General features: G+C 31.8%; 2 protein-coding genes across 5 annotated transcripts in view; one reads left to right on the forward strand and one right to left on the reverse strand.

Moving 5' to 3' along the window:
• LOC118181413 (beta-1,3-galactosyltransferase 5-like) overlaps window positions 1–9,515 on the reverse strand; it is a 29,245-nt gene extending 19,730 nt beyond the window's left edge. Inside the window, exon 1 of one of the 3 annotated variants that reach the window (XM_035350555.2) lies at window positions 9,358–9,515. In XM_035350555.2, the coding sequence (XP_035206446.1) occupies window positions 9,358–9,430 (73 nt within the window). In that variant the 5' untranslated portion in view covers window positions 9,431–9,515. The remainder of the gene's footprint in view (window positions 1–9,357) is intronic. The other 2 variants (XM_035350554.1, XM_085812808.1) reach the window with 2 other exon arrangements.
• Window positions 9,516–21,457: 11,942 nt separating this feature from the next.
• The window catches only part of LOC118181414 (alpha-N-acetylgalactosaminide alpha-2,6-sialyltransferase 5-like), a 45,220-nt gene continuing 42,966 nt past the window's right edge, over window positions 21,458–23,711 (forward strand). The window contains exon 1 of one of the 2 annotated variants that reach the window (XM_035350557.2): window positions 21,458–21,565. In XM_035350557.2, the coding sequence (XP_035206448.2) occupies window positions 21,482–21,565 (84 nt within the window). In that variant the 5' untranslated portion in view covers window positions 21,458–21,481. The remainder of the gene's footprint in view (window positions 21,566–23,711) is intronic. The other variant, XM_035350556.2, reaches the window with a different exon arrangement.

The following is a 23,711-nucleotide window of genomic DNA, read 5'->3' on the forward strand; positions in this document are numbered from 1 at the left end:
GACACAGATAAACACAGTGATTGTTTTCTATAGATTTAAACTCATAATGTTTGGTGTTTCTTTATGTAATCATAACAATTCGCGCTCAGTCCCTCCATGTGAATTCACCTGCTTATAAGCATTTCCTACTTGCACACTTAATAACACCGAAAGAAAATTGAATATTGCGTGATTCAACTTTGGGATTTCACAAGACAGCTGTTTAAATGGTGCTTATTTTCAATCGCAGATCAGCCGCCGAAGTTCATAGATTGGTAAAAGCTTTTCCAACAATCTATGTACTTGAAAACCAATAAAAACCATTCAAATTCCGAAAGATGAAAGTATTCTGAGCATCTGCTACAGAAAGCATTATAGTTTTCCTTTAAAAACGTGAATAATAAAAATGGCATTAAAAAAATTCAACTGAAGATATTTAACCAATACGTTTACACTACCCTATTTATGAAAAACGTGTATTCGACATATACCCTAATAACCGATAGGAGTATAATAAAAGGGGGGTGGTCCAAGCAATTCATTCCCACCAAAATTTGTCACCATCCTTCAAATGGCATGTTATTAACTCATGCGCTCTTAGAGTATATAAAAAATTAAATGAATGTAAAGCAAATAATGAATCATTTTGCTTCTGAGGATTAATTGTAATATTATGAAAGAACATTCATGGTAACAGAACGGTGAATAATAAAAAAATGTCACACTGTACGATGATGAAACGCCCAACGACAAATCAGTAAATGACAAAATTTCTTAAAAAATTAATAAAAAAATCTGTAAACTCGTTTTTTTTTTTTTTTTTTTTTTTTTTTTTTTTTTTTTTTTAAAAGTTTTGTGTGTTACTTTTTTTATTAAATATCATGTTCTTCGCACTTAAATCATAAAATTCAATTAAACAGCAATATCACTAAATATTTAAAAAGTGCATATCTTTAGAATTTTCAATATACAGTCTCGCGCACTGGAGAGATTTTTTTTCGTACAGTGTTGCCATTGCTCGCTTTGAAATCGTAGAGTTTGTCAATCAAAAATTCGTTAAAGTTTTACAATATATGAAATAGATAATAAAAAAAGACCGAATTCCAAATTTAGGCTTCCAGCTGCCAGAAATTCAGTTCAAAGATGCAATTAAGGATCCACGCTTTCAGACATAGTGTATTAAGAAAAGTAAACATGGTTCTTTGGCAGTAAAATTATTGCTATTAGAGTATTAATTTCAAAGTATTATCTACCTTCTAATAATGACTATCTCATAATATCTTAATTATATATCTCTAAATATATACCTATATCTCTTAATTAATATGTAGTTATATATATCTCATATATGTTACTTAATATGGAGTTAATGGGTAAGAATAATTCATAATTAACGTACATGATCAGCAAAAGAAGCGGATAACTTTTATATATATATATATCATACATATCACTGACTTTGCCCTAATATATTTTTATTACTTTTCCTTAAGGATATTACTATCTAAGGCGTCAGAATTTAGCCTTTCTACATGGCACATGGCGATGTTTATCGAGAATTCTGTGTAAGTCCATGCGCCAAAATTCTTATTCACCTACTGCTGTTGTCTGACTACATTTTAATGTCTATACAGAATAATTATCGTTTTATAAACGCATTGTTGAAACATAACTTGACCTCTTTTATGAATCCCTATGATCCCATGCTTTTATGGTACCGAAAGTTAAATTACTGCTTTATGCAAATTTATTCAGTGGTTACCAAAATGACACTTATTCCAGGAGCAGTCTTTCAATATAATATTTCTACTATGAGGGAGATTTAGATATTTTCCACCTCAGATACTCTAGCAATACAACATTGACATTAAAATCTCTTTCAACTAAAATAATTTTATGAATGACCATCTTTCTTTTTTCGTAGATTCAAATACTTATAAAACATCTCTTTTCAGCTCTTATACTGTAGATCGTTTACATCAGAAAAACTCGAATGGAGGCTCGAAAGAAAGAGAAAGGATTATGATCTTTTACTGCTTCAATTCGAAAAATTTATCATTGCCTTTGGTCTGGCTTTAAATAAGATGGCACGCTTAATTGCTTTAATTGACTCTTTTTTTCTCCCATACAGTTTTTGTAGCCAATATGAAAACTTAAATTGCCTTAAATCTACACTTTCAATCACAAATAAAGTTCTTTTTGCCTTTAGTCACAGCATAAAACAGACGCAAATATTTTCATTTTTCCCCCTAAAAATGCTAACCTCATGAAACATACACCACCTATTATTTTGAATAGTATTTTTCTATTTTTTCCTATGTTAGAGGATTACATATATGCTACTTAAGTGAAGCAACAGACGGACACTCATTCATACAAGAGAGGCTTGCACAAACTACGATAAACCGTATCTTTAGATACATAATTCCTAAAGCTATAGAAAGGTCTATAATAGTGTGTTTTCTGTGGGGCGTTTTATGGTTAATCCTGTATTTGTTACACGTATATCAACTGCCTACGAACATCCCTGTCGGCACTGAATCTTCTTCAGAGCCTAGAAGTAAAGTTCTTGTAGAAAAGTCAGATGATAGACATTAGGCTCTGAAAATGGCCAGTTTCTGGTCTTCATCTAATCACGTATGATAAGATTGATATGCTTTCTCGTTTTTTTTTTCCTTTTTTATACATTTAATGGCTATATAGATCGCCTTTGCAAAGATTCTCTCAGATGAGTAATAATCAGGATACAAGGGTATATGCGAGCAGCTGCCTGAGCTATTTGATACTTTTGTTGTAGGGAAAATCTCCTTGTGAGATAAGCTTCCATAGATTCTCTTAATAGAGCCGGACAGCTAATATTACCTATTTCTTTCTACGCAATAAAGACATAATTAATATTACCTATCTCTTTAACTTATGTCAACCCGCTGATTTACTCATTATATTGCTCTAAAAAAAATATATGTTATTATCCCAAGCATGCTATTTTCAGACTTCATTAGTCTTACTAGATTGTTTGCTGTATATATATTTTTGGTAAATATAAAACTTGATTCAGCATGGCTTCAACGTGATATACATGCCTAAACTGTATAGATTTTGGAAGTGTATGTTTGTATATCAAGCCTGCGCTGCGATGTATTCTAGTATCTTCATTTTCTGATTTTTAAAAATTTTAACAGGGAACTTTCACACATATAATTACGAGACTTAAAAATATCGCGGAAAATATTATCACATGTATTAATGGATGTGACTTAAGGGTAGAAAGAGGAATAAAGCTTCGCAATATTGAAACATCGCTGCACAAAAGATACGTGGCCAAAAATGAGCCGTAAAGAAACTCAGCGAGTTTAAACTAGTCTCTTACAAAATATTATAGGAAAACATAAGTAATAAAACGTAGCAGAAATATGCATTCTTATTCTATACTCCTAAACTATTGAGAAACATTAAAAAATAATACAATTTCTTTTGCTATAATTTTTTAAAAATTTTGATGCTTCGAAACTGGGAAATTAAGCTGCCACTTTATTTTTTGAGAGTTATTTTTCCGCTTTTTATCTGGGATGATTTCAATTGCGATGTTTTCGCCGATTTGTTTTAAGTTGATTTTACACATCATTTCCTATTCAGATACTTTGATGCGTGAAGTAAATATTCGCTTCTTAAAATTTTTAATGGAGAATGAGTCAACATCTTTATACAAATCTGACTCGTAAATGTGTTATTAAATTATCAAGATCATCTCTTCTTTATTTTAAATTTATGAATAACATCCTTCCTGCAGTTGTTTGTACGATATTTCAAAGATTTGTCAGATATTTAGATCTAATTAATGAAATCAGTGAATATGAAGGATATTCTTTTAAGAAATTATTGTCCTCTAACAGCGCTTAATAAGAATATACAAAATTTAATTTTTTTGTACGAGTCGTCTAAAACAAAACTCTAATAAGTTTCGACATATCATACTAAAAATCGTTTTACGGAAATAAAATATCTGCATATGGGAACTGGAACGTCGTACTTTACTTTCTCAACGTCTTTAACCTCTGTGAATTTGCATTCGAAACTCTACGTTTACTTGTTTTATCTTGCAACATAAGAAAATGACTACTAGTTATCTATTAAAAATCAAAATTTGTATCTCCGGTAATTTGGGAAAATTAATTACGAAACACCATTTTTTAAAAAATATTTTCCTTCTTTCAAGGGATTTTACAAAATTTTAATTTCATATTTTACTAAAACGTATCATGTGACCCAAATTGTAGTAGACTGAAATATATCTTATTTGATTCAATTCTTAAGAAATAAAATGCGTTAGAGGTTTTCCGACTACATAGGTTCTACACTGACTACCAATAAGTATTTGGACACCTATGCAAGTGACAATATCTGCGGTCCTAAGGTACGTCACGGACTCCGCCGGTATATATCGTGTAGGAAACAGCATCGGCTTTAGTCTCATGCAAGATGCCTCGCAGTTTGGAGCTCTCTGATTTCGAGAAAAGTATAATTATCGGGTAGCACAAATGTGGCCGATCCTTAAGGGACATATCTAGCGATCTGAAGTACCCAAAATCGACAGTGGCCTATGTGATTAAGAAGTGGAAGATGAGGGGTGATTGTCGGAAAGTACCCCGAGTCGGCAGACCAACGAAACTGGGAGATAGAGACCGACGACTGCTGTCCAGAGAAATTCGAAAGAACCGCACCCAACCGATGGCCCTCATCCGCGAGGAGTTTCAACAGGCATCCAGGAGTATTGTTTCAATGAATACCATCCATAAGGAAGCACATCTGCTTGGTTTTCATGGTCGTGCTGTTGCCCATAAGCCTTTGATCACAAAGTCCAACCGCGCTGCTCGGTTAATGTGGTGCAAAGCACATCGAAATTGGACCGTAGATCAGTGGAAACGGGTTCTTTGGAATGACGAATCAAGGTTCACCCTTTACCGTTCGAATGGCAGGGTCTGGGTCTGGCGTCTACCTGGAGAACGTCTCCTGCCAGAATGCATTGTGCCAACAGTCAAGTTCGACGGAGGTGGAATTATGATCTGGGGGTGTTGCTCCTGGTATGGGCTGGGATCCTTGGTCCCCATTCATGGTAAGCTCAACTCTGATGCCTACTGCACTATTTTGGATGACAATATGCTTCCTACATTGTGGCAGTTTTACAGGTTGGACTCAGTAACGACAATGCCAGTTGTCTTGTTTCGACGTTAACCAAGGCTTGGTATGGTGCCAATGGAGTTCATCGAATGGACTGGTCTGCCCAGAGTCCAGACCTGAACCCTATCGAGAACCTCTGGGACGAGTGGCATCACCGAATTCAGGAGTGCACTACCCGTGCAAAATCAGTGAAGGAACTTCTATGTCTTCTTCACGCCGAGTGGAAGAAAATACCACTAGCTGTCATACAAACACTTGTGGATAGTATGCCCCGGAGGGTCCACGCTGTAATTACCTCTCGTGGAGGCTCTATCAACTATTGATTTTGAATCAAGTTAGTTTTTCTTTTCTATCACAGGTGTCCAAATACTTATTGGTAGTCAGTGTATCATTTCATACATCCCATCGTCTGCATGAAAAACCATCATATTTGATGAATTTCTTTCAGTCTTATGACCAGTCATTCAACATGTATTTAGTCCAGCAATATTTTGAAATATCCTGTAATGTGAGCTTGTAACGACTGATTTCAGCTTCTGTCTGTGGTTATGACATACTGTTTGTGAAAATAAAGAAAATTCAAACGTACTAGTGGAAATTCGTGTTGACAACAGATGGAATTTTATTGACAGATGGAATTGAAAAGAAAGCCATGTTATTGTGACAAATTATCTGCTAGATTGCGCATGAAGCGTTATTATTCGCAGAAGGATGTTATTAATATTATGCTAACTATAGTGCCAGACTCAGGTGTAATTTAAGAATCACTGAAGGGTTTTTTTTTTTTTTTTTTTTTTTTTTTTTGTCCGGGGGAAGGAGTTGTTTCTTGTTCGCTTTATAATATGATGATTTCTGCCGATTGAAGAGAATATTCTTATGCTCCCTATTAAGACCCTATTAAGACTATCTAAAGATAATAATTATAAATAATAGATTAATATAAAGCCCTATTAATATCTAAAAAATTAAATATACTATCTAAAGATTTAAGCATCAAAGCATTTTGTTCCCATTTTCACAGTGCTCGCTTTACTTGTTTTCATAAGAGAGAAGCCTACGAGAACTTACAGGATTATTTTGGAATTACCCACTTACTTGAAACCCTCTCCCTAGCCTTCAGATTTGGGTAAAAATTAGGCCTTGCTCATGATATAAGGTAACAAGTTAGAGTTTCGAATTTTAAATCTGAAAGGTTTCAGATTTTAAACTACGTCCAAAGGAGCTTTTTTTTTTTAAACATTTTGTGTGTTACCTTTATTTATTAAATATCTTGTTCTTAGCACTTAAACCATAAAATTCAGTTCAACAGCAATACCGCAAAATAATTTTAAAGTGAGCATATCTTTAGAATTTCCGATACACAATCTCACGCGCTGGAGATAAAAATGTTTTTTCTGTACAACGTTGCCATTGCTCGCTTTGAAATCCTTGAGTTTGTTAATTAAAAATTTGTTAAAGTTTTACAAAATATGAAATCGGTAATAAAATAAATTTCAAATTTGGGCTTCCAAACGCCCATATTCACAGGAGGATTACGTCATTCATCATTCAAAATTTGATGGCGCTAAGTACCGTAGTTTTATCACAGTGCAAGGAACATACCTACATTTATGCAGATTCTTCATTATTTAATTTCTTCAAACATAATACAGGGGGACAACATTTGGTGGCAACAGTTTGAAAAGTGAAACGGACATTCAGAGTGATTCGTCGTAAAATTGCAAAACGAAGACAATAGTTCCTTGGGGACAAAGCCTCTTTGGATTATTAAATCAAAGTAAATTTTTAAAGGGTATTCTAAAAAGAAATCTGAGTATAGGGTAGTAATTTGCTGTTAAAACCCATAGAATTATACCTCTTAATCGTTTCCATATAAATAAGTCAAATTACCATATTCAAGGCATAATCATAAGTATGATTGAAATTTACATCAAAATACTTTACTTCTTTCATTCCGATGTCTCTTACGGTTGCAAATTAAATTGCTTGAATGTTTTTCAAGATAAATTGGAAAAAACGCAGTGGAATTCGTGATTTGAATGTGTCAGAAATAACTTATACACTTACAATCATTTTACATTTTCTCATAAACGCAATTAGATATAAATTTAAATAGACTTCTCAAAATTTACATTGATGAAAATTAATTATCTATCTTTAAAATCACACAATTATTAAATCTCCAGTCTCATAAACTAATTACGAAAAAATAACAGAATGGAACAGAATAATAATAAAATAACTGATTATGGTATTTTATCAATTCAACACTCTTTGAGTCAGCTTCTTTTTACTTCCTTGTACGAAGTAAAAAGGAAGTATTGTAATCGCGAAAAGTTTCAGGCAGCATATTTCAACGAAAATATCCATTTTGACCGCTATCGAATGCAATTTAACGATGTTTTTGCGTGATATCTGTACGTAAGGACAGAATAAAATACTCTTTTCCTTCAAAAAAATTATAAAACTGCTTTAAAATTAATTCTGAAGAGAATTTTTCGTGGCGTCTCTATGAACGTATGTACGTACGTATCTCGCATAACTCAAAAAAGAGTAGCCTCAGAACGTTGAAATTTTGTACATAGGACTGCTATAACACGTAGATGTGCACCTCGTATTTTGGTTGCAATCGGCCGCACCAAACGTATATAAATATATTTATATATATATCCACTCTGTTACCGGCTCAGTAATCTCAGTTTCTTTACTCGTATATGTTTGTAAATTGTACATTTTTTGCTTTAAAAATGATTGAATTATGTTGTTTTTATCTTCCGGTTACGGTTTTTATGCCTTTAGTAAATCTGTATGCAATATTTTTAGAATTATCACCAATTTAAAAAATTTTTAAAGTGCCGCTAAGCCTTTTTTTTATGGCGGCCATTGATTGTTTACATTTGAAACAGCAGACTAGTGGATTTGTTGCCAATGTAGAGAAACTTAGCTTCGCAATAACAATGATTATTGTTGCCTTCATTTATTATTGCCAATTAAATCATGCTTAATCCTTTCTGGAATTTTTTCGAGGAAATAAGTGTTTAAGATTTACTTCGTAATTTTTAGTATAGATATTTTGAGTTTTTATGTATTTTTGCCTTGTCGCGAAGTGAGAACTGAATTAATTGAATGAGAAATACTCTATCGTCTGTGAAAAACTGTTTCTTTTTTGTTTTGTTTGCTTAATTTCTTTTATACATCATTCTGGCTTTATTATAATATTTGAATAGAACATGTGGCAACGATTAGAAAATTCTATTCTTTAAATGATATAAATTTTGTACATTATGAGTTATAATATGAACGAAATATAATACTGTTAAGTGAATCTAGCGCTAGAGTAAATCTAGCGTCAGAATCTAGCACTATGGTAAACAAATACTAGAGTGAATTTTAAAGAATGCATTTATTCTATTGTGGTTTATGCGCTGTCAGCGAAGTAGATTTAATTCAATCCAATAAGTTTAAATGAAATGCAAGAAAAAAATGCATATAATTTAATATTCCGTACAAGGAAGTCATGTGGTGTACACATCAGATTTTTTAGATTTTCAATAGAAATTAATTTCTTACATATTTCTACATCCACTTTTAAAATGCGTAGATAACAGATATTTTCTGTGATGTTTTACATTGTAGTGAAAGATTTTTTTTTTTTCATCTAATACATAATTTCGGGATAGTTAGAGAATATTTCTCTGAAATTTTTAATTTGAGTTTTTATTTTATCTGATCATTAAATAATCGATAATAGAAATGACATTTAAGAATAAATTAAGTTTAACTAAACCATCATCAGTAATTAAATTAGAATTTAAAAGTCATAGAAGGAAAATCAGAATAATCATTTTTAAATTACTCAATGTTTATATAACTGTTAACTGAATATTATATGTATATTACTGTCAAGTGAATATTATGTATATATATATTACTGTTGAATTTGAAAAGTTAGTAAATATTAACAGATTTATATTGATTTTTCTTTCAAATTCATAATGATTTTTACTCGAGAACAGTAATTATTTCAATAAAGGCAGAGAAGCACGCCGCCTTAACTTTGGAAAGCATTTCGAGGGAATCTGATGTAAATCCCTTTTCTTCAGGAAGAAAAAATATTTTGTTCATAAAATAAATCTGATAATTTCAAACTGATAAATATTCTTTAAAAATTTTCAAGCATATAAAAGTAGGTAAATTTACCTTTCTTTTTCGGGTATTCATTATGAAAAGGAGTCTTTTCATCTAATATAACAGAGCTCTTTTCGCAAGACATCTTTGCAGTTTGAATCGTTCTCGAACCTTAAAAATTATCTCCGTTCTTAATGTTGACACAACTGCCCATTCTCCTTGGCGACGTCACAAACTATTTACTAATCTCAACGATTCGCCCTTTTGATATGTTATTTCGGTTTTGGCTGAGCTATAAACCGATTTTTACTGCAACGGACGTTTTAAAAATGTGTGATATGAGGGAAGCTAAATAATTGCAAAAAGCTTGCTGCAACGTTGCGCTGTTGTATTAAAATTAGATTTTAAGTGGTTTTCGAAATTCGCTTATTATTCGCTCTGTGAAAGTAAAATGATAATAATAGATTAATAAAAGAAATACTCTTTATTATGCTACTATCTAATTAAATAGATGATTATCTAACAATAGTTGTTATGTTTAACGGAATACGGTAAAACATATAAGGGCTGTCTGTGTCAGCTAGAACGGTCCTCTGGAATAATTTCTAATGGAATCTAGGTCGTACTCATGCCACACATAGGAAAATATAGGAAATCAACCAAGCAACTAATACCTATTCTTTGGAACGGTTGCGCTTTCGGCGGGAAATGAATACAGACGAGCTAACAAAACGTTCAGTGGGTCTTATTTACTCCCCACTGGTGGCAATATTATTCTGAGTAAACTAGCTGCAAACCACGGGCGTACAGCTATCAAGGACACGGGCGGATATCTCTCTGGGGTCCTATTTATTGTCTGCATACAAAGTGACAACACAATATGCAATTAACATTTATTTAATTAAACAGTTAAAATGATTCGGAAGACTGAAGAATATATCTGATGTGAACAAGAGATGACTTCCTTGTACGGCCTATTAAATTAAACATGTTTTTACTGCACTTCATTTAAACATATTTCCCCGAATTTCATTAGAGATATATTTTTAATTCTATCCATTCAATTCTCCCTTCGCAGCAAGGCGAAAATGCATAAAAACTTTAGCTTCATTAAAAATTATAAAATACAAAAAAACTAAAACATCAGATACAGATAAAAACATTTCAAAAAGTATTTACAGTTAAAATTAAAGTTCCTACGCAAAAACAAGCAATTCGGCTAGCGGAGAAGAAGGAAAATTTCGATGCGCTAAATTAAGTAAGTTAACTTTTGGTCACACTGGGCAAAGAGTCATTGAAATTGGTGCACCAACAGACTTAATTCACTATTTTACTCGGAGTTTCAAATGCAAACAAATGGCGGCCTCGTTAGGCTTAAGTCCACTTGAAATTTTAAATTGTTGATAACTCTATAAATATTGCATGACGATTAACAGAAGGCATACCGTCAGGTACTTATCTCTTTTGGAGAATATTCTTTACGGTTGTATCACAAGTCAAGCCCTAATGGGATTCTTTCAATAACTGGCAAGCGTAGGGATCACTATTACCTGCTGCAGGCCAGTATACCGACTAAGCATCAAAGCATCACAAGATATAAAAACCTTAATCGGAACATAAGAAAAACATAATTGAATCACTTTCACAGCAAAAAATGGGCATATTAACATATAAGAATTAAAACACTAAGTCGGGTAACAAAGTGCCAAGATATGTATACGTTTGGTGCGGACGATAGCGACGAAAAAGGGGCTGCATAACTACATGTCGCAAACAACCAAAATTTCAACGTTATACGGATATTCATTTTTGAGTTATGCAAGATACATACATACGCACAGATGTCAAGAAAAATCTCTTCTGAATGCCTTTCAAATCATTTTATTGTCCGTTTCGGGGGGGGGAGTCATTTATTCTGTCCATACGTAGAGATGTATGGATAGATGTCATGCGAAAACATCGTTCAAATGGATTCGAGAGCGGTCAAAGTGGATATTTTCGTTGGAATATTATACCCGAAATTTTTCAGGATTACAGTACTTCCTTTATTTCATACAAGGAAGTAGAAAGCATCTTTCATCTAGCAAAGGAAAATACATATATTTCAAAAACCTTATTAATCTGCAATTTTTTATATTTAAAGAAGTTTCCTTACGCCTTCTGTCAATGTAAAAAGCTTAAACTATTTACTTGCAACCTTTGGCATCTGAATTTTTTTTTTTTTTTTTTTTATGCTCTCACCAAAATTAATGTTTTCAGCTACTGCATTTTTACTGGAAAGAATTGCCAAACCGTTAAGTCTTACACGGCTCACTGTTGATCGAAGATAGATGTTTAATTAAGTTAAGCTTTGAAATGTTTCTCTCCCAAGAAGGACATGAAACGCACACAATCAAAAAGTCTTTAGTGGTAAATGCAAATTGAGGACTGATTCTTGGAAGTCCGTTTCCCCAATAAATTTAAACATTTTCAATGCAACCCGTCTCTTAACATCGTCCATTTTTATGTTCCTACACAAATCTACACATGCGTACTTAAGAACTTTACTTTAGGTTTTACAGTGATCAGGGCTCCTCCCGTCCCCGCCTTCCCCTTGGAAAATCACTGCTACTAAACTACATGATTATTCACAAAAATCAACCCGGTTAATAGTACAATCATGGTTATGCATTGACCTTTAGATTAAATCCATCCAATGGATATTTACAAGTAGATTGATTTACAAGTAGATTTACAATACATTGCATTTGCTTCGCAAACTTGTTTTCAAAAGCTATGAAAAGATAAAGAATGCAAATAAATGCTTATAAGATAGCATAAAATTTCTTGAACTTTTAGAAACGTAGAAAATTATCTACAAGGAAAACCATTTAAATAATAATTATTAAGCAATTTCAGAATTATCAAATTCTATGAGAGATAACTGTTAACAACTTATTCATCTCAAAGAAATTCTATGATTTTTAATTTAGTTTTTAAAAAAAAAATCTGATGTGTACACCACATGACTTCCTTGTACGGAATATTAAATTATACGCATTTTTTCTTGCATTTCATTTAAACTTATTGGATTGAATTAAATCTACTTTGTAGACAGCGCATAAACCACAATAGACTAAATGCATTCTTTAAAATTCACTCTAGTATTTGTTTACCATAGCGACACTCTGGCGCTAGATTCACTTAACAGTATTAATAATTATATAGCAGTTAACTTATATAATAATTACATAACGGAAACTAAGTTAACTGTTATATAATCCAATAATTATATAACAGTTAACTTATATATTTCGTTAATATTATAACCCATAATGCACAAGATTTATATCATTTAAAGAATAGAATTATCTAATCGTTGCCACATATTCTATTCAAATACTATAATAAAGCTGGAAAGATGTATAAAAGAAATTAAGCAAACAAAACAAAAAAGAAACAGTTTTTCAAAGACGATTGTGTATTTCTCATTTAATTAATTCAGTTCTCACTTTGCGAGAAGGCAAAAACATATAATAACTCAAAATATCTATATTAAAAATTACGAAGTAAATCTCAAACACTTATTTCCTCGAAAAAATTCCAGAAAGAATTAAGCATGATTTAATTGGCAATAATAAATGAATGCGTTTTCTTTGTTGTAGGGAAGCTAAGTTTCTCTAGATTGGCAACAAATCCACTAGTCTCCTGTTTCAAATGTAAACATCAATGGCCGTCATTAAAAAAAGGCTTAGCGGCACTTAGACAACTTTAAAATTGTTGATAATTCCAAAAATATTGCATACAGATTTACTAAAGGCATAAAAACCTTAACCGGAAGATAAAAACAACATAATACAATCATTTCTAAAGCAAAAAATGTACAATTTACAAACATATAAGAGTAAAGAAACTGAGATCACCGAGCCGGGTAACAGAGTGGATATATATAGAAATATATTTATATACGTTTGGTGCGGCCGATTGCAACCAAAATACGAGGTGCACATCTACGTGTTATAGCAGTCTTATATACAAAATTTCAACGTTCTGAGGCTACTCTTTTTTGAGTTATGCGAGATACGTACGTACATACGTTCGTAGAGACGCCACGAAAAATTCTCTTCAGAATTAATTTTAAAGCAGTTTTATAATTTTTTTGAAGGAAAAGAGTATTTTATTCTGTCCTTACGTACAGATATCACGCAAAAACATCGTTAAATTGCATTCGACAGCGGTCAAAATGGATATTTTCGTTGAAATATGATGCATGATTGTTGTAATCGGGTGCCCAACTAAAACGTAGCTTACCCCAGCATACGAAATATAATGAGCACAAAAAATTTGGAAATAAAATTGCGTATATAAATGTCAACGTCAGTAGTAAGCTGAGAAACTCGTGCGGCGGAAGAGACTTAACAGAAAAGGGGTATGACCTATGACGTCACTGGAGCTTTCTAGAATTACGTGACCATGGGAAAAAGGCACATTTCCTGTATTGAATTACGCAGCATATTTTTCAAAGTTTCGTTTTTGTTACTGGCAATGACGATTTTTCATGATGCGGATTTGAGGAGGATGACATAATCTTATATGCTCCGGAAATATTTTTCTTTATAATTCTTAATTGAATATTTGATTGTATTGAATATAGGATTATATTTTCTAAGTAATTAACTATATAATTGATCATACGTGATCATATGTTTAATTACGATGACAATAACTTCTTTCATTAATGGATTTCAAGGTTTATTTATTAAGAGAGGCGCCAATAGAAATCAAATTCACACCCACGTGCATGACAGAACAGAAATTTTATTGATAGGACAGATTGTTACTTCTCGATCTTTCCAAAACGCATAGTTTACTTTGTGTAGAAAATGACCGATATCTTTGAAATGAAAGCCAGAAAGGAGTTTGAGTCATGCTTGGACAGTATGGAACTTGTAAAATATACATTTCACACCTTTATATGCATCTGCTTGGGTATAATGGTATATTCTAACGGCAGCATTATTCTACCAATTTTAAGCATCATTGAAGCATTTTAAGCGTACTTCAAGCATCATTGAAGTTGATTGAATTCCTCTTCTGTTTTTGTTCATTTCTTAAAATTTCATTAATTTTTTGCAATGGGGTTTTGATTGTTTGAAATTTTTTGGTTTTAACATTTTTAAATTCTTTTTTGAAATGATTTGAAATTTATTAATTATGAATTTCAATTTTTGGTCTTTGTAAAATATTAGTTCTAAATTTCTTACTTTATGTCTTTTATGATAATTTTTCTGCAGCTTAATGTGCGATATTTAATGTGCTTAATGTTTATATTTGTTTTTAAAAGAAATGTTTTGTAATTATATACATACATACACACACATACACACAAATATATCTATACACAAATATATCTATATATCTATATATTTACTCCATCAAGCATCCCACACACAAACACATATTGTTGCACTTATCGCTTGTCAATTCAGTATACGATTATTCCAAAGTCTGGGAAAAATCTTCGAATGAAAGACTTTAAAAGATAAGGGCATCTGGTTTCTACTTAAAGGGTGCTCGTTATATGGCGGATATATCTAAAAATTTTTAAATATAGCTTGAAAATATAGGTGCACGTTATACGCAGGAATATATGGTAGCTATATAATTACTTTGCACTGTAATGAGAGATAAAAGTAATGTTTTAATTTTTTATAGCCACATGAATATTTTAAAAAAGTCACCTTTTTCTCTATCTGCGTTAGTATAAAGAGTATTTTGATAGCGCAAAGAAATTTTTAGTGCATTTCTAGTGAAATTGTAAATACTAAACTGAATGTTTCATGACTAATTAAAAAGACCCTAGCTACATTTTTCTCAAGAGAAAATATTTGTAATTTAGGATCAAGACAATTTTTTTATGTACTTAGCTGTAGTTTTGGTTAATAGTCAAACCATTTCCTTAGCTATGAAATTTGTGTCCTTGACAAATACTAAAATGATTACAAATTTTCGTTTTCCGTCGCATTTCGTATGTCACATATGCTCAGTACAGAAAATTTTCTCTACAAATGCCATAATTAATGTAAACAAAATTTGATGTGTACACCACATGACTTCCTTGTACGGAATATTAAATTATACGGATTTTTTCTTGCATTTTATTTAAACTTATTAGATTGAATTAAATCTACTTCGCCGACACCGCATAAACCACAATAAGTAAATGCATTCTTTAAAATTCACGTTGTTTACCATAGCGACACTCTGGCGCTAGGTTTACTTAACAGTATTATATTTCATTCATATTCTAACTCAGAATGCACAAAATGTATATCATTTAAAGTATTATCTGATCGTTGCCACATGTTCTATTCAAATACTATAATAAAGCTAGAACTATGTATAAAAGAAATTAAGCAAACAAAACAAAAAAAAAAGAAACAGTTTTTCACAGACGATTGAGTATTTCTCATTCCATTAATTCAGTTCTCACTTCGCGAGAAGGCAAAAATACATAAAAACTCAAAATATCTATATTAAAAATTACGAAGTAAATGTCAAACGCTTATTTCCTCGAAAAAATTCCAGAAAGAATTAAGCATGATTTAATTGGCAATAATAAATGAATGCGTTATCTTTCTTGTTGCGAAGGTAAGTTTCTCTAGATTAGCAATAAATCCACTAGTCTCCTGTTTCAAATGTAAACAATCAATTGCCGCTATAAAAAAAAAGGCTTAGCGGCACTTAAGCAACTTTAAAATTGTTGATAATTCTAAAAATATTGCATACAGATTTACTAACGATTTACTAAAGGCATAAAAACCTTAACCGGAAGATAAAAACAACATAATACAATCATTTTTAAAGCAAAAAATGTACAATTTACAAACATATAAGAGTAAAGAAACTGAGATCACTGAGCCGGGTAACAGAGTGGATATATATAGAAATATATTTATATACGTTTTGTGCGGCCGATTGCAACCAAAATACGAGGTGCACATCTACGTGTTATAGCAGTCCTATATACAAAATTTCAACGTTCTGAGGCTACTCGTTTTTGAGTTATACGTACGTGCGTACGTACGTATATACGTACATACGTTCGTACAGACGCCACGAAAAATTCTCTTCAGAATTCATTTTAAAGCAGTTTTATAATTTTTTTGGAGGAAAAGAGTGTTTTATTCTGTCCTTACGTACATATATCACGGAAATACACACAAAATTTATATCATTTAAAGAATTATCTAATCGTTGCCACATGTTCTATTCAAATACTATAATAAAGCTAGAACGATGTATAAAAGAAATTAAGCAAACAAAACAAAAAAGAAACAGATTTTCACAGACGATTGAATATTTCTCATTCAATTAATTCAGTTCTCCCTTCGCGACAAGGCAAAAATACATAAAAACTCAAAATATCTGTAGTAAAAATTACGAAGTAAATCTTAAACGCTTATTTCCTCGAAAAAATTCCAGAAAGGATTAAGCATGATTTAAATAATAAATGAAGGCGTTATCTTTGTTGTTGCAAAGCTTAACCTCTCTAGATTGGCAATAAATCTACTATTATGCAGTTTCAAATGTAAACAAATATATCCGCCATGTTATTTAAAACTTAACCGCAGTTAAACAGCTTTTAGATTGTTGATAATTCTAAAAATATTGCATACAGATTTACTAAAGGCATAAAAACCTTAACCGGAAGATAAGAACAACATAATTCAATAACTTTTAAAGCAAAAAATGTACAATTTACAAACGTATAAGAGTAAAGAAACTGAGATCACTGAGCCGGGTAACAGAGTGGATATATATAAATATATTTATATACGTTTTGTGCGGTCGATTGCAACCAAAATACGAGGTGCACATCTACATGTTATAACAGTACTATATACAAAATTTCAACGTTCTGAGGCTACTCGTTTTTGAGTTATGCGAGATATGTACGTACGTACGTACGTACATACGTTCGTACAGACGCCACGAAAAATTCTCTTCAGAATTAATTTTAAAGCAGTTTTATAATTTTTTTGAAGGAAAGGAGTGTTTTATTCTGTCCTTACGTACAGATATCACGCAAAAAGATCGTTAAGTTGCATTCGATAGCGGTCAAAATGGATATTTTTTTTTAAATATGCTGCCTGAAACTTTTCGCGATTACAATACTTCCTTTTTACTTCGTACAAGGAAGTAAAAAAAAAAACAAAAATATTTTCTAAAAGCTTGTTCACTTCTTAATTTGATTTGATTTGATTTATTTTATTATGGAAAGAAACTGGCTCGGTACTCAATCGAAAAACCATGAACACGTGCACGCAGCCAGCCCATTCACCTAGAATAGAACCCATATTGGAACTACCAGTGTTCAGTGACTTTACCGCTTAATCGCTGATGGATGCTCCCTTTGCGAACAGAAGATTTAAACATTTTTGATGCTCTACAAAATTACACTAAGACCCTCACAGGCGTTTTGAAAGGCAGATTCTGGAAATCTTTTAGACACACAAAAATATTTTCTTTTTGCTATCGATATGTGTCAATGAGTTCTCCGATTTTTTTTAGTCTAAAGGTCGTTACCCCAGATGGGCTATTAATTTCGTTTTGGAATTTTGCGTTGAAAACTTTAAATGTCCGTCCACTTTTCAGTTCGTTGCCACCAAATACTATCGCCCGGTGTTATATTTAAAGAAATTAAATAATGAAGAATCTGCATAAATACTATATGTATGTTTTTCACATTGTGGTAAAACAACGGCACCTAGAGCCATCAAATTTTGAATAACGCAATGTTCCATCGAATATTGGCATCTGGAAGCCCTAATTTGGAATTTGTTTTATTATCGATTTCATATTTTGGTAACATTTTAACGAATTTTTGATTAACAAACTCAACGATTTCAAAGTGATCAATGGCAACACTGTACGGGGGAAAAAATATTATCTCCAAGGCGCTAGACTGTGTATCAGAAATTCTAAAGATATGTTCATTTAAAAATTATTTTCTGATACTGCAGTTGAATTAAATTTTACGTTTAAGTGCGAAGAACATGATATTTAATAAATAAAGGTAACACATAAAATGTTAAAAAAACATCCCTTTGGGCGTAATGGAAAATCTGAAAGCTTTCAGAATTTTTGTCTTTTTTAATGATTTTTTAGTCTAAAGGAGCAATTTGACTTAAGGGACTATTATTTTCGTTTTGGCATTTTACGTTGAAAACTATAAGCGGCGAATCACTTTTCAAATTGTTGACACCAAATATTTGAGCCCTGTATTATATTTAAAGAAATTAAATAATGAAGAATCTGCATTAATGTATGTATGTTACTCGCATTGTGATAAAACAACAGTACCTAGAGCCATCAAAATTTGAATAACGTAATCTTCCATAGAATATGGGCATGCGGAAGCCCTAGTTTGAATTTGAAATTTGTTTTATTATCGATTTCATATTTTTAAGGAATTTTTTATTAACAGATTTCACGATTTCAAAACGAGCAATGGCAACACTGTACGGAGGGGAAAAAAAATATTTCTAGCGCGCGAGACTGTGAATCGGAAATTTTAAAGATAGGCTCATTTTAAAATTATTTTGCGGTATTGCTGTTGAACTGAATTTTATGGTTTGAGTACGTAGAAGATGATATTTAATAAATAAAGGTAACACACAAAATGTTAAAAAAAAAAAGCCCCATTGAACGCCTTTAATTTAAAATCTGAAACCTTTCAGATTATTTTTTCTTTTATTTTTTCGTTATTTTTTTTAATAATTTTTTTTAGTCCAAAAGAGCAATCTGCCCTGAAGGACTATTAATTTTGTTTTGGCATTTTGCGTTGAAACCTTTAAAAAGCTGTATCACTTCTCAATTAAAAGACTGTATCATACCTCAATTAAAATCCTTTCAACAGCTCCTGGTGTGCTTCGGATAACAGAAGTTATCCGAAGCACACCAGGAGCTCACCACCGGATGTTGAAAGGCTATCTCACCTCGCCTTCTCGGAGTGCCCGACAGAAACAAGGGAAATCCTGTCGCTGCACTACCTCATCGACAGCATCCAGGATCCTGAAATACAGAAAGATCTGCGAATGGCGGATGTTAAAGATTTGAAAAGCGCTCTAGTGTACGCCATGAAATTCGAGGCAGTCCAGCAAGCAATTCGTAGACACTGTATATAGACACTGTATATACAGTGTCTCACAAAATTGATGGGACACTTGTGCTTTACAAAAGGAAACTGTAATAAAAGTAATTAAAAAAACATATAAAAATTTTTTGTGCGTGTGTTTCATACTTAAATTTAGTAACAATTATTACATAACATACATTTTCTCAAAATATTAAAATATTAATTTAAAAAAATACAGTTGTTTAGAACGGAGCAAAAAATGGCTCACATAAGTGATGGAACACCTTTAGATACTACTTCATACTACAATAAAAATATTTTTGAAGTTTTTTTATTTTTACTCAAAAGCAATTGGCAATAATTTATAAAATCGTCTGCTGTAATTCTCTCCAGTTTGTTTTGGAATTTTTGTTTTTTTAGCTCTGTGCAGCCATGAATGCTAAACGAAAAAAAGCTTTGCCTGAAATTCGAAAATTAGTTATTAATTTGCATATTGAACGTGGAAAATCTATTAGAGAAACTGCTGAAACAGTTAACTTGAGTCATTCAACAGTTTTCAGTATCATTAAACGATATAAAAAGAATCATATGATTCAGGATAAAAGAAGATCTTGCCGACCATCAAAGCTATTCAATGGAATAAAGCGAATTATCGTTCGAAATATTAAAAAAAATCCAAGAATTAATGCTCCTAAAGTTACTGCTGATTTACAAGCATTTTATTTGTTAATCCTGAGACTATTAGAAGAGTAATTCGATCTGCTGGATATCACGGTAGAGCAGCCAGGAAAAAATTCTTCGTAAGTGAAAAGAATAGAAAACTCAGACTGGCTTTCGCAAAATCCAACATAAATAAGAATTCTGATTACTGGAATGAAGTTATATTTGCTGATGAGAGTAAATTTAATATATTTGGTTCTAACGGTAGAATCTTGGTGTGGAGAAAACCCAGGGAAGAATTTCGCAAACAGAACTTGATGCCAACACTAAAACATGGTGGAGGAGAAGTTATGGTTTGGGGGTGCATGTCGTCCGTTGGAGTTGGTAATCTTGTTTTTATTCACAGTATAATGGATCAGTACAAGTATATTAACATTTTAAATCAAAATTTGAAATCTTCTGCACGAAAATTGAACCTTCATAAAGATTTTGAATTCTACCAGGGCAATGACCCCAAGCACACTGCTTTGAACGTTAGACTCTGGCTGCTGTATAACTGCCTTGAAATAATAAAAACACCACCTCAATCTCCAGACTTAAATCCCATAGAGAATATTTGGAAAGAATTGGAATCAAGAATTCGCAAACACACCATTTCTTCAAAACAACAATTAAAATCGGTGCTTCAAAAAGAATGGGGGTAAAATCATTCCAGAAATCACAAAAAAATCAGTCGAATCCATCCCAAGAAGATTAAATCATATTTTAAAAGTAAAAGGAAATCCTAAAATCTTTTAAAAAGTAAAATTTTTGAATAAATATTTGATGGAAAAGTAAGTGTCTCATCACGTATGTGAGCCATTTTTTGCTCTGTTCTAAACAATTGTATTTTTATTAAATTAATATTTTAATATTTTGAAAAAATGTATGTTATGTAATAATTGTTACTAAATTTAAGTATGAAACACACCCACAAAAAATTTTTACACGTTTTTTTAATTTATTTTACTACAGTTTCCTTTTGTAAAGCACAAGTGTCCCATTACTTTTGTGAAACACTGTATATATCAACTTATTTGTTATCCTTAGCTTTTTAATCTCACCTCAAAGGAAAATAAAATGGACGTTGAATTCAAATTAGTGTTTAGAAATTTCATTTCGGATAATAACTTATACTAAATCAAACTAAAGAATTCTCATTTTTCTTCTCTGACATATGTGTGGTAATTCGAAAAGTGCTTTTCTAATCAAAAGAAAGTAAACAGTAAACACCGAATTTTCTTTCGCTTTTTCCGCTTCGTTGACCTCGGACTTCTGCAAAACAATTCATCCAGTTTTGGCGTTAAATCTGTACGAAATAACTACAGGTCAGTTTTTCGTAAATATGAATTGGCGACGTATTTCGTTCGCCAAAGAATGACGCAACGTTTACATCGTCTGTCAACATTTTCGTTTTCTAGTTCCAGTTTGATAGTGAAAATGGGAGCGATACGACATAAAGTAAGTATGATAATACGTATTTATATTTGCGGTATATAGTTTTCTATCTGTTGTATACTTCATTTTGATAAAAAAATTATATCACTGCTTAAAAATAATGATTAATCGATATTCTTAATATAAAAATTACGGAAAGTATAATAAATGTAAGCATAGTCGTCTGAAATTAAAAAAGCGGCATCATATTGTTATGATAATTGAAATGATTTTTTTAATGCATTTTTGTGTGAGAAATAAGAAAACAACAGAAAAATCTGAAAGAGTTTTAGATTTTAACGGTCGTCTAAAAATGATCTTTTAAAGTTTAATATGGTTTAGCAGTAGAAATTATTAATACAGATGGTTCTGGTGGAATAGTAAAACATTTTATAAGATTCTAGATGATTAACATAGGAACGTTATATATCTTCTGTATAGTTGAAAAGTGAAAAAAATAATTCTATAAAAATATTTAATGTTTTTAATTAGATGTACCGTGAATCAATCAGATTTTAAAAGTTTAAAAAAAATAATATTCTCAGGTACCTTGTTTATTGCTTGTAAATAGCTTAATTTGTTAATCAGTAATAGATTAAATTTGAAAAATAACTATGTTACATTTTGCTGCATGGCAACAGTTTCGAATGAAAAGTGGAATAATGCATTTACAGTGGGCGACGAAAAGTCTCGTTTCGAAACTAATAACCCTTTTGGAATAAAAATCAAATGTAATTTAATACAGTGTTTTTTCACTTGAAGACTAAGCTGAAAATTTGTGTTGTACATGTTTCTAGTCATAATTATAAATTCTCAGCTCAGTGTTGCTGAGAGTTCTCATTTTACAGTGAAATTTTGTTGGCAAGGTGATAATGAAAGGCTCTGAGTTTAAATACAAAGTTCTTCATAAATTGTGTTGTTTCTAATGTAGGAAGGTGCCTCGGACGAAACTACCAGTGTTCAACGACTTTACCGCTCAGCCGCCGGTCCCTTTTTTTTTTTTTTTTTTTCTAAATGGCGGGCACTTACTTGCCTTTAACGGCATTGACCACTACTAAGTGGAGGCACCTAATAGGCGGCCACTTGCCTGTAACGGCATTGGCCAATACTAAGTGGAGGCAGCTAATAGGCGGCCACCGTTACCTCCTATGAAGGGACAGACAATTTTACATCCATACCTTCTTTGGGATTCGTTTGTTTACATTTTGATAGCAGTACAGAAAAGATTATTACGTGCGTTGTATTTTTATTGCTATGAGATTACGCTTATAATTTGCTATATTGCTATGAGATTACACTTGAATTTAATATAAAAAATGCAGTGCTTTTTCCCTAGAGAGAAAAAGTATTATTTTTTCTTGTGCTAACTCCGTGCATGTGTATTAAGTGCAGAGATTTTTAATTAATGTATTAATTAAAAACGCCTCATCTTAAAAGCGTTGTGATTATTAATTCATTATTTTATGTTCATTACATATCCATTCTCTGCAGATGCAATCTTCAAAAGCATAAGACAAGTCACTTTTTGGAAATAGAAAAAATGACATTGGGAGCTAACATATAGTACAGAGTAAATTCACAAAATTTATTTTTGAAGTCAGACTAATATAAATTTGGAAAAGAGAAATAGAAATACGTATTTTGAATTGAATATTACTTTATGAATATCGCCGATTTTTTAATGTGTAACACCTTTTATAGTACCTTTGCACAAAAATAGTGTTTTGTCAGAGAAGGAAGTTTCTTTTCTTGTACAAGTGTATTAAATTCATCGACGATACTGAATGCCCTTTTTTCATTCATTTAAGGCAACAGAATATTAGAAATGACATAGACATTAACGTACAAATAACATTTGCAAAGGAAATATTTTCTGTAATGTGAAAGGAAGAAAATGTAAAAGGAAGAAAATGTAACAAAATTGCAATAATAAATATACTTTTAAGCCGCCCAGAAGTTATAGTGGTTAGGGAAGCCTGACTGAGATACCGAAGGGTCTGGGTTCGAATCCCGGAGAAGGCATGGTTGTAACTGTCCGTCCTTTCATAGGAGGCGATGGTGGCCCATCTATTAGGTGCCTCCATAATAAAGAGACTACCACATCTGGCCTTGTATAGATTAATGGACTGGCTTACACTGTAACTGTTCACAATCTGCCATTAGAATATAT

This window comes from Stegodyphus dumicola, chromosome 3 (genome assembly GCF_044657685.1).
Source record: "Stegodyphus dumicola isolate Sdum_Otavi_A_Nest chromosome 3, ASM4465768v1".
Taxonomy (NCBI): domain Eukaryota; kingdom Metazoa; phylum Arthropoda; class Arachnida; order Araneae; family Eresidae; genus Stegodyphus; species Stegodyphus dumicola.